General features: G+C 35.1%; 1 protein-coding gene across 1 annotated transcript in view; it reads right to left on the bottom strand.

The window, feature by feature from the left end:
- Positions 1–12,193, bottom strand: part of egfra (epidermal growth factor receptor a (erythroblastic leukemia viral (v-erb-b) oncogene homolog, avian)) — a 55,798-nt gene that overhangs the window by 17,182 nt on the left and 26,423 nt on the right. The window contains exons 2-14 of the mRNA XM_020935995.2: positions 11,444–11,595; positions 10,086–10,272; positions 9,146–9,280; positions 8,970–9,038; positions 8,174–8,292; positions 7,628–7,769; positions 5,319–5,435; positions 4,488–4,614; positions 4,315–4,388; positions 3,645–3,735; positions 2,862–3,061; positions 2,186–2,318; positions 1,731–1,821 (exon numbers count right to left, since the gene is read on the bottom strand). Of these exons, the coding sequence (XP_020791654.2) occupies positions 1,731–1,821; positions 2,186–2,318; positions 2,862–3,061; positions 3,645–3,735; positions 4,315–4,388; positions 4,488–4,614; positions 5,319–5,435; positions 7,628–7,769; positions 8,174–8,292; positions 8,970–9,038; positions 9,146–9,280; positions 10,086–10,272; positions 11,444–11,595 (1,637 nt within the window). The remainder of the gene's footprint in view (positions 1–1,730; positions 1,822–2,185; positions 2,319–2,861; positions 3,062–3,644; positions 3,736–4,314; positions 4,389–4,487; positions 4,615–5,318; positions 5,436–7,627; positions 7,770–8,173; positions 8,293–8,969; positions 9,039–9,145; positions 9,281–10,085; positions 10,273–11,443; positions 11,596–12,193) is intronic.

Genomic DNA, 12,193 nt, shown 5'->3' on the forward strand with positions numbered 1-12,193 from the left:
TTGATTTGATTGCAAAATATTGTGCAACAATAGTGGGCAACTTTGGAGAAAAAATAATCATATTTTGCCAGGTTTTGGGATTAGATGTGCAATTAAGGTTTTATCATTAAGATTAAGTTCAACATCAAAACTACAGCAAGTTTTATCCATAATAAGACTAAATATTTTGTTGCTTGCAGAGAAAATGATTGTAACAAAAGAGCATTCAAATTAAAATCAAATATTATAGTTAAATGTTAGATGTTTCTCACCAAGATTTACAGAAAGCCATTTTAAGTGTTGCATCTTGAAATCTAATGCCATTCCTTAATCTGTTCCTTATCTGTCTAGATCTTCTTTAAACAATGTTGTCCTACTTTATCCAGAGCCACTTTTGAGAAACTGTCCTGGAGGCTTTTGTTTTGAACCAAAGACTGGATTATGTGTGTAAAATAAGACGAGGTATAAGCTAGTTCACAACCACGCCTGTTACTCAAAATATAACATGTCTTGTGGCTACTGTATTATCATCCATTCAAGCCTCTGTTTAGAGCTTTGTTGCTACATCACAATGTGTAACAGAGAGAGCACGTACAGGGATGAATATAGACTTCTCAGTAATTTTCAAACATATTTAGCAATACAGATGCTGTGGCTTAATAGTTACAAGGGTTTAGGGCAGATTATTTTAAAATTATTTTTAGGAATTGGTAAACTCAAAAAAAAAAAAAAAAAAAAAAAAAAAAATAAACTAAACTAAACTCAATTAAACTCAACTAAAAATCACATATTAAGCTTTCTTATATTATTTTTTTACTCAGCAGTAATTAGGAATTTATTTGTCATTCTCCATTTATCTGGGCTTGGGGCTGGAATAAAGAGTGGGTTAGCTCAACTTTACTCATTGTTAGTGATATATAGATTTGTTCCAACAAATTCCAAATCATTATGTATTCATTCCTCATTCATTGTTACTTAAAATGATTTCATTATCTCCAGTGGGGTCATGAAAATATTTATATATGAAATGCTACATTCAACACAATATGATGTCTATAATCCCAATAAGTCCTGGTTTGGTCCTGGTTTTCAATCCAGTTTAGTCCAGATCTACTAGTCTATCACAAATAAACAGAATATCATGAAAAAGTTCTATTTTTTTTGTTTCAGAAAGTCAAACCTATATATTATATAGACTCATGACACATAGAATAAAATATTTCAAGAGTTTATTTCTTGAAACTTTATGGCAAAGGAGGCCCAACCAAGTACTGACAAGTGACAAAAAATATTTAACTTTTCCATGATATTCTAATTATTTGTGATGGACTAGTACACTTGGTTTAGTCCTGGTATAGTCCTGGTATAGTCCTGGTGTAGTCCTGGTTTAGTCCTGGTGTAGTCAAGGTATAGTCCTGGTTTAGTCCTGGTGTAGTCAAGGTATAGTCCTGGTTTAGTCCTGGTGTAGTCAAGGTTTAGTCCTGGTTTAGTCCTGGTGTAGTCAAGGTTTAGTCCTGGTTTAGTCCTGGTGTATTCAAGGTTTAGTCCTGGTTTAGTCCTGGTGCAGTCAGGGTTTAGTCCTGGTTTAGTCCTGGTGTATTCAAGGTTTAGTCCTGGTTTAGTCCTGGTGTAGTCAGGGTTTAGTCCTGGTGTAGTCAGGGTTTAGTCAAGGTTTAGTCTGACTTTAGGCCCAATTTTGAGTGTAAACACAGCCCTAGTATGAATCTGTGATAGTTCTCTTTGATACATACAGGTGCACTGCAGGTTGCCGTCCTGTTCACAGGCAGACACTCGGGATGACATGCTGCGCAGGTTTTATTCACCACAGCTTCTCTTGGCTCACTGAAGGAAAAAAAGAAAACAAGAGCTGTCAGAGTGATGGCTAGTGCCCAGCATCACAAACAGTTTTATGCAAAGTGAATTCCTCATACTTGTCTGAGGCCTGGAGTTAAATTATAAGCATGGCGAGATTCAATGTTTGACAGAAGATAAACAAATGTGCCATTTTTGCTGTCCTGTCCTGTTTGACTTCAACTAACTAAAAAAAATAATCTTTGTTTTGACTTATTGACAAATTCACACACTCAAGACTCTGGAAATGCTCAAAGATGATTGTAGACTTAAAAGGAGTTACCAGATCTCCTTAGACTAAAATAACAGCAGCATTTTGAGCTTAAAAGGCAGTTAAAAAGCCTTGGTTCTTTACCCCTCCAGGATGTTACAGTTGTCCACACAGCTCCCGTCCCGGCTGAAATCTCGACAGGCAAAACACGAGTCAGGACCTGGGCCCCAGCAGCCATCTGCAGTGCACTTCCTGTCACAAGTGTTGTTCTTCAAGGCTACAAAGAAATGTTCATGTATAAATGTATAACAAGTATTAAAAAAATAATAATATCAATATTTAGCAACAATTGGTCCCTGTGACTATATGCTAACTTTCCTGCTCTCTTTAGTGATAACTAAGTGTATACGAATTGTGATGAAATCGAAATTGTGATCTAGGCACTTATTTGTCTTTTTTTTAATATTTATGAATCTTATTATGTTATTATAAATTAACTTTGTTTTATCATTTTGGCATATTGTCCACACCTATAACAAACTCTGATACACTGAGATTTAATCATATTTTAAATTTTATTTTTACTTTATTATGTTGTGTTGTTTAAAAATGTTGCTTATAACTTTGAAGATGGCATTTTTACTTCCTGTCTAATACTACTATTTTTACAATATTGGTCCCAATTACAGAGTACGCTTGGTGCATGTTGTCTACAATCGTAATGAGAAATCTTTCATCCTCTGCAATTATCTAATTTTGAGATTAGATTCAGATAAATGAAGTCTGTCTGGACATCTGGCTGGAGAGAAAATAGATTTACCACATGTGGCTTCATTTGAGTTTTTGTCCAAGGTGACTGTTTGGCTTTTTGATTTGAAGAGGCGTGACCAGTGGCTTTCGTTTGTGTAGCAAAGGTTTTGATTCTTTATAATGGCCACATCCCCATCACTGATTTCCTTGAGAGAGCGCAGACCCAAATACTCGATGTCCAGCTGGACAATAGCTAGACTCCGGCTGCCACTGCAAAGAGAAAGAAATACTGTTGAATATTTGGGGAAAAAAAAAAAAAAAAAAGAAAAAAACATTTTGAAAAACAAAACAATGTAACAACAAAGCTAAGAACAAATCCACATGATGTTGTTGATGTGGATTCCCAAAATGTTGAACCTTGAGACCCTAATATTTCACAGTAGAATCAGAGTTTTCTGATATAATATTTATATTTGTTTCTGAATAACTCCATAACTAGACACAACAAAGCTACAAGATGACACACACTTCTTGAAAATGAATAAATATTTTATTTAATTTATACTTGAAATAATACTTAAATATGTTTAATATTATTATTCTAAACAGACATTGTAGCAATTGTAACTAATGGAACTTCCCTACGTTCCCATTGACTATAGCAGTACCATACTGTTGGTGTCATTAACCCATGTAACAGTAAACTTGTATGACTAGAACCAACTATCTAGATTACCACCAAAATTAGTTGTTACATAATTTCTATTGTTAGATATTGTTATAACAACTGTATCTGTATGTAGCCTACTAAAGCACCAAGTATATGATGACATTTGATATAAAGAGGCATTACCTTGCTTTAGTCCTTCCCCGAATGATCTCCAAATTCTCAAAAGGACTGAGTGAGTTTATGCTCTTGGGCCATGTCTGGATCCACAGGTATCCTGAAGCAAGAGGCACATTTGTTGAAAGTGTATATGAAAAGTTAACCAAATATACATGTAGTTGTAGTTAATATAATTCTATGTACGCTCTTACTAAAAGCTTTGCATAATTTTCCTTACTTTGACAATTCTGGTGAAATTTTACTTCCAGGTTGGACATGAGGAGTAAAAATACTTACATATTCCCTAAAATATGTCACCTAACAACTATACTCCACAAAGCTCACATAATTTACAGTATAGTTATGAATTGTGAAATAGAAATAAATGAAAACCTGTAAAATAAATGAATGAATACCAGAAAATGTGATTCTTGTGAGTAAATAGCTCTGCATTTTTTATGGTATTTTGTATATTGAAAACATTGGAGGGGTTCTATTTATAAATCAGATCCACTTCTTGTAATTTTAAAGCTTCTTTTCCAACTTTTCTTCACAAACTGACACTTAAATGAAACTATGACAATATTAACCACAGACATTAGCCCACCAAACTACATAATAAATAGAAAAACAAGCTGCCATATGCATTTAAAAAAATAATAATAATAAAAATAAATCATAATAGCAGTGACCTTACCTGTGATTTCCTTGACCGTTTTGAAGACATCAAGCTGAGCAGGGTCCATTTTGGGCGTATTGGTAAATTTATCGCTGAAATCAAATAATTTAAAAAGTAATATAAGACTAAATATGTTTAATATGCTGCTGCAATATTGAAAAAAGAAAGTGAAAAAAGAATATTGTTTATACCCATGAATTGAGGTGTGGATCAAAATTATATTGCCATTGATTTTGGTGCAGTTTCTGAAGGTCTCGATGTTGGTGGCGTTGATGCACAAAGTGTGAGCGAGGTCTCCCATGCCAAGGCCATTGCACACTGTTCACACAAAAGAAAAATGATAATACCTGAAGGGACTAAGGGAAATTCAAGATGTGCTTTTTAAAAAGCAAGCCATGTTTGAAGCTGAATTGTCTTTATTTTCTTAAATTCCTTTTTAAAAAAAACAGGATAAATGTAGACTACTTTTCTAGTAGAAGCCGCTTGCTCATCGCCATGGAGATGTAATTGCTGTGCTTTTCCACAGTATGACACTGAATGAATATAAGCAAGCAGGTGATGCCTCCAAGCCAAGTTACAGGCTTGTAGAATGTATTCTGGGCATCTGTCATTGAATAAATACAAAATACAAAATAAAAACAGTAATATAAAGTTACATAGTGCACCTTTTGGAACTAAACATGTTTCTTTAACTTTTTTGGATATCCGTTCTGAATAGCTTCAACTGGACCCACAATTTACATTGACAGTGGATGGGGGATTTCTATTTTTTAATTCATAATGTCAATAAATATGACTATAAATGACTACACTACATACTGCAAGTCATAATCAGTAAAAACATTTTAAAATCATGAGAGGTTCTCAAAGTGCACCTCTTTTTACTTTACTCATTACTTCCTGGAGTAATGAATGTTTGTCCATAACAAATGAATCAGCTGGGAGTCATGGGCATGTTGTGTAAGTATTGATAATCAGAGAAATCCAGTTTTACTCTTGCTCTACTGTACAGTGACACACACCTTTGGGGCAGAGGCCTTCACACTTGGCACACTTCCTGATTCCTCCCTCGTCCACCTCGTAAGTGTTACCGCTGCACGTCCGCACACACGCCCCATGGTCAGTCACCACATAGTTATCTGATCAAACATTTCACATACAAATGCATAAATCTTTTATTTCTTACATTTAACAACATGCAGTGAGATTCAAATATTCAAAAAGTTATTCAAGTAAAAGTATCACATGAAAAAATCTACTGAAGTTAAAGTATTAAAGTATCTGTTTAAAAATGAAAGAGTATAAAGTAAAAATATTTTGCAGAACTGCAGACATTTTTATAACACTTTAAAGAACTATAGTACTACTGATAACAAATTTAGCTGAATGGGATGGAAACTCAAATTAAATGTGCTAAAAAAGTCTCAACCAAGTTCTTTTTACTTTTCACTCCAGATCTATAATGTAGTAGAGTAGAAAGCACAGATACACATTCTCAAGTAAAGCAGTGAAGTATGTAGTGAAGTAAAAGCATCCACTGCAAAATGTACTTAAGTAAAATACAGATACCTAAATTTTGTACTCAAGTATTGTACTTTTACTTGTATACTTCATTAATATCCACCACTGGTTGAGACCATATAAAACATTACAAGCATTACAATCAAGTGCTAAATTGTTAGTGTATGGCTCCTCAAATAATAACTCTTGTTCCAATTGATGGCAACAAAATTAGTGGTTTTGCAAAGTGGTTGCAATGACCAAGGTTATTTAGCAATATTTTAGTTAACTGACCTGGATAATATAGTTTGATGCTAATGTAGCATGTATCTATAAAAAAATTGCACTTGTATAGTATGTTATAATAATGCTAACATATGTAACCATGTTAAAATGAATACAGTTATACCCACTTAAACCATTCATTTTAGTACAAAAGCCAGGTTAGTCAGTAAAGCCTGACCACAACTGTGCAAGTTAAACTCAGATAGAACAGTTGTTACATTAACACATGTTACATACACTGTTTATAATTAAACCTGAGACAAACTGTAACCACAGAATGTCTAAAAGGACATCCTTGTTTTACGTGTCCCAATGTGAAACAGCTCTTGGTCATGGATGACTAGACAAACTCTAACCTTTGAGACAGGATAAAGCAAACACTAATATTACAAACCACTGCACTGTCTTTGAAATAAGTTTTAAAAGGAAGGCAAAAGGAAACAAACTGAAGACTGTTTCTGTTTTACAATGGAAGTTTTGTCTAGTCCCAAACTCAAGCGTAAAAAAAAGCAAAACAAAATCTGCTTAAGGGATACATACTTTTTGAATGCTAAGCTCATTATTAAGTCTATAAATAATGATTCATTATTTTGCTGTGTGAAGTGAGTATTTTGCCATGTCTTAAAATAGAACAGGATTTCTTAAAACACTCCAATTAGTGATATAATTTTACATCACCATCATTTTAGTCCACCATTGCTCATTATTGATCTAAAAAAACTGTACATTTATTAAGGTAGATTAAGGTAAGACTTTTGGACCCATATGGAAATCTTCACTCTGTATTTGACCCATTCTACAATGCAAATGGCGTAACCTGTCAGCAGCAGTAAGCGAGATATCACTCCAGATCTTGACATATGTGGACATATTACAGTATTTTCTGATCTCTGTTCTAATGTTATTTTGTCATCACAAACAGACCTGGAGTTGTGTTTTGTTTCATTCATGTTCAACACACAAACCCTGCATATTTAGGTTAAGTTCTTCTCTCAAACAGAAAACACTCTGTTCCACATTGTGATGTCATGTGGTAATACAGAAAGTGCTCCACCGTGTTTTTAAAGTCAATACATGCTCATTAGAATCATTTGGATCATCTCAGCCCTGTCCAATCTCTACTGAACTAAAGGTAAAACTAGCTGTTAATTTGAAAAGTACCACTACATGACATCATAAGGAGGAATAGAGCATTTTGAGCTTTGCAGACAAACAAATAATAAAGGGTTACTAAAACATGTGTGAATGAAACAAAACAAAACTCCAGGTATGTTTTTGAGAAGGTAACATTATAACATGGCTTAAAGCTCACAAGAGTCACTTAATAATAATTAAGTTAATAGTCATATAGGACCCCATGTTTTTACTGACAGGATTGACCCCCTCCATTAAAAAGACCCTAGCTGATCATTGACTATTTGAAAAAATAAATGGATCTCAAAATTTTTTATTAAAATTTGATTGATTGCACAGCCCTACAAGTCATGTGTGTTTACAGTTGAGGGAGACACTCCTAATCATCATTGTGCTTTGTGGTTGCTCTTACGTGGGCAATTCTTGACACAAGTTGCCCCAAAGTTGTATTTGCCATGTGGATTGGGGACCAGCTGGTGCAGATTGGGGTCGTAGCGCATGAGTCCGGGGCAGGAGTCCTTACACACTCCATCGTCCTGGAAGTCCCGACAGGCCTGGACCAAGACAAACAAGACTTCAGACAGGAGTGGACCAAAACAGAGCCCCTCGCTAATGATAACAGTGCATTCCTCCATCTACCCATGGCTTAATACGCAGAGCTGTCTGAAGAGGCAAAGCAGACACCCCCACAAAATAAAAGAACAAATAGTAGCAGCTTAAATGTCTCAGTGGGGCTAAATGCAATAGAAGATTAAGAAAACAGATGTTGCTGACTGGAAGCTTTGTTTAAGTCCAGTTATATAGAGGAAATTAAGTATTGTATAGATTTTCTTGGCTTTCATCCCAAATTGTACTTCAAACTAAAAACATACCATGAGCTGATTATCTTTTACTTACAAGTCTATTTTATTGGAATTGTCTGATATTGTTCTTCAATATTTGTTTTGACTATTCTCACCAGACAGTCTGTGGCTCTGGGTCCAGTGCAGCCAGCAGCACAATGTTCATTACAGCAGTCACTGGGGGAGGGTCCTCTGCACCTCTTTGAGCACTGTTGTGCACAGTTCAGCTTTGTAACTGCACAGAAAAAAACATGAATACATTAAACACAAAACACATACAGCCAATGTCATTTTGCACATTTGAGGTCACACAGAGCCATAACATTCCTCCCTCTCCAAGATTTGGCACACAAATCTAAAGCTCCATTTGATCATTGTTGTACCACATTGCAAAAAGGGGTTAATAAACAGCCAAGTATTTTTACTGAGGGTTTTACTGTTTAGCTGGAGCACAACACGTTCAGTAACAGTTTTAACATTAGCTAAGTTGAGCTAAATGTGTGGATCTGATAGCAACCTGACGTCACAAGTAAATAACACAAATCTGTTTCCTTTTCTGACTCAGTTAATTAGCATTTGTACATGCTTGGAACTACAGCAGCAAGTTCATGGGAAAAAATAATATTGTGATTTTATTGAAAATTACACTTGGACTTTTTTTTTTGTTTTATGTTTTCAATTAGGATTCAAATTGAAGTTCTCAGTCCCAAAGTTCAGCACATCTAGGAGCATTAACATTGAAGAGAAGTATGAAGCATGAACAGTTGAAGTAAAAGAACAAGGTTATTAGCAAGTTCTGTTTATTGTTTCATTAAAAAACACAGGTTATTTTGTTATATAATCTTCAACTTTAATATTGCAACAATTCAAATTGGGATTTAGATTTTATTTTGGTCAAAAGTTGTAACTTACATGTCTGACAGTTCTGAGGACCTGGAGCCCAGCATGAACCATTGAAACAGCTTGAGTCGCATTTCTTACCTGGGAAATAAAACAGAGATTGTATCAAATGTTAGATTAAATTGCATTGTTACAGGACATTGAGATACTATTTTATTTCTTTTACATTCAGTGTCATATTGGCTTACAGTATTGCTTGTTGCTGGCCACGGGGAGTTCCATGTTGGGTTTTGACTCAGTGTTCACAATGTCGTACCACTGAATGGTCTCTACATTACACAGCAGGTTGTTGTTGTCAAATTTAACACCTCCTTTGAGAATTTCTGCATGAGAATATAAATATGTCAACAAATAACAGGGAAAAACAAATGACTATTGGCTAAAGAATATATCTGATACAACATTATAACCTCCTATCTTAAATTATGTAAGTATATTATGCTAAAATGACTCTTGTGAACTTTAAGTCATGTTAGAATGTTGTTACCTTCTCAAAAACATACCTTATTGTGTCGTATTTCATTCACATATGTTTGAGTAATCCTGCATTATTTGTCTACATCTCCAAAGTTGAAAATGCTGAGTTCCACCTTGTGGTGTCATGAAGCGGTAGTTTTCAGGTTAACAGCTATCTTTTACATTTTGTTCAGAAGAGATTGGAAATTCCAGGACTGAAATCATCCAACTAATTCTAGTGAAGGTGTATGGAGTTTAAAACACAGAGGACATCAAAAGAGTGTTTTTTGTTTGAGAGAAGAACTCAGCCTAAATATACAGGGTTTGTGTGTTAAACATGTGCAAATGAAACACAACTCCAGGCTTGTTTCTGATGAGGAAACAACATTAAAACACAGACCAGGAAATAGGATAATAAGGGCCCTTTAAAAATAGAAGTATTCTGTCTGGTCCAGAGTAAGCTCCGTCAGTCTGATCTTGCCCACACAATCCCATCCCACACAAAACTTACTGACTTCTACATACCAGGACATCCCACAAGTCATTATGATGAATCATGAACCAGCACTAGTACTTCTATCCATCTTATATTGCAGCCATTAACAACAACCATGACTATACAGTAAGTGGTTTTAATATTGTACAATCAGTGTGCATGAAAATATGGCTCACCTGTCAGACTGTTTAAGAGAAGCTCATTAGTTCCTCGTCCTAAACTTTTGTTGTAGTTTCCCAAAACAGCAAGAGCAAAGCCGTTGGTATAGAGACTGTGACCTCGAATGATGCGCAGGTTGTCCAGAGGGATCCTAGACGCTGTGTTGAGCGCGATGAGGACGTAGCCCCCCACATCTTCAATAGACTGTGGGCATAAAGTGTTAAAATATGAAGTACTGAAAAAACAAACAAATAAAATCTAAAATTGTGATGAATCAATACAAGGATAGAAGTTTATATACTATTTAAATACCATGAAAGGAGCGTATTTTCAGATTTTCAACAAAGTCAGCGAACATAAATGAGTCTAGAGACTTAAAAAAACTGAATGAGCCATCTTAAAGGTTTGAAGTTCAAATTTGTATTGGATTAACTGTAGATGTTTTGATATTGTGGCATGCCCTCATCTGTTGTTTTGTTTATGTCTGGGTTCACGTGTGTGGTCCTGACTTTGCAGCTGCAGAGATGAAACCTCAACAAGAGAGAGTGATCTAAACATCAGTATCGTGTGAGAAGAAGGACACACAACAATGATTTTAATTATCTGAACTGAGGCGAAACTCAAAAAATACCACACGGTTCATCTACAAAGCATCAGCAGAAGAATGGAGCACTGGAAATTTTTGAGATCAAAGAAGTTTTATCTTACAGGTGCACTGAGATGAAGTGAACTCTTAACAATATTTGTGTCCCTTTTACAATAAATCTTGACTTCTTTTAGCCTAACTTGAATAGCGTACAAAATTTATGTAAGACTTCCATAAACAAAAATAGTCACATGATTAAAAAAAAAAACCTTGGCGGTGGATACTACTCCCTCAACTTTTGTTTGCGGTTTCTGCTAAGTCAGAGTAAGATGCAAATGTAATTGGTATGATATGGACAGACTCAGAGGGTAAAGAGTAAAGATTGCAAAAAGAATCTATGCCCAGACATTACTTAGCACATTATACCATCACAATATATATCGAATTACAAGTCTCTTTGCTTAAATTAAGAGTTATGGTGCAGCAAAAAAGACAGACATCCTTTGCTCCATTTCATAGACTACATGAAGAAATAACAGTTGTAAGCACTTTTAAGTCTTAGTGCTTTGGATTAAGTCTTGTCAAGGCATTTTAAGAGGAATAAGATGTTTTGTTATTTCCAGAGAATATTCCATTACCAAAATAATTGGTTTTGGTTTTGTGATTATGCAATTTGTGATCTAGTTTAGATTGACATTACTGTTTCAGCCAGATCAAATAACTGTCTGCTCTTAACCATAAATGACTTTAACTTGGTTTTGTTACGGAGTAAAACAGACATGTCTGTACCCTCAGAAAGGACAGGTCTCGGTGCTCCTCCATGTAGGTGATCTCCAGGTTTTCCAGGACCACAGTGCAGTTGCTGTAGGTCTTCACCATGTTCTGGTAGTGGTCATCTTTGGTGCCGAGAAGGTTCAACCGATTATTGATGCCTTGGCAAACTGAAAAAAAAAAAAAAAAGTGAATTCATAAAAGATCTCAAAATTTTGGTCTTGGACTATAATTACTTAGTTATAAGACTGAAAATTCTTGATTGACAAAAGAAATGAACTCATTGCTCTGCAAAGCAATTAGTCCATGAATAAGTGAGCAAGGCGTGGCACTGTGAAAGATCTCTCAATATTGAAAGCATCCCTGAGTTTTCTTCTAGTTCAGGAATTATTTGAATGATTAGAAAGCAACTGAGTTAATTCTGAAACAAGCTCTTCATGGTTCAAAACTGGGTACAGACCCTTTCAGTATCAACATAACTTGGCTGTAAATCTGACCCATAAAAGTCACAGTTCATTTACTCATATTCCTAGTTTCCTACCAGGTTGTAATGACTAGACCAAACTTAAACTTCATAGAAAAACTGATAAATCCAACAATAATTTAAAAAAACTAAGTATGCATGATTATTAATGAGTCTGGCTGTGCATAGCTCATACCATTATCCATCATATACCTCACAGCTTACATAACACATGCGTTCAATCAGCGACTTTCTAAACTGTAAATTCTAACTGCACGGTCACCTCTTGGATCAGTTTCATGAGA

Source organism: Boleophthalmus pectinirostris, unplaced genomic scaffold (genome assembly GCF_026225935.1).
Source record: "Boleophthalmus pectinirostris isolate CB_2022bp ecotype Guang Dong unplaced genomic scaffold, ASM2622593v1 HiC_scaffold_16, whole genome shotgun sequence".
In the NCBI taxonomy this organism is placed as follows: domain Eukaryota; kingdom Metazoa; phylum Chordata; class Actinopteri; order Gobiiformes; family Gobiidae; genus Boleophthalmus; species Boleophthalmus pectinirostris.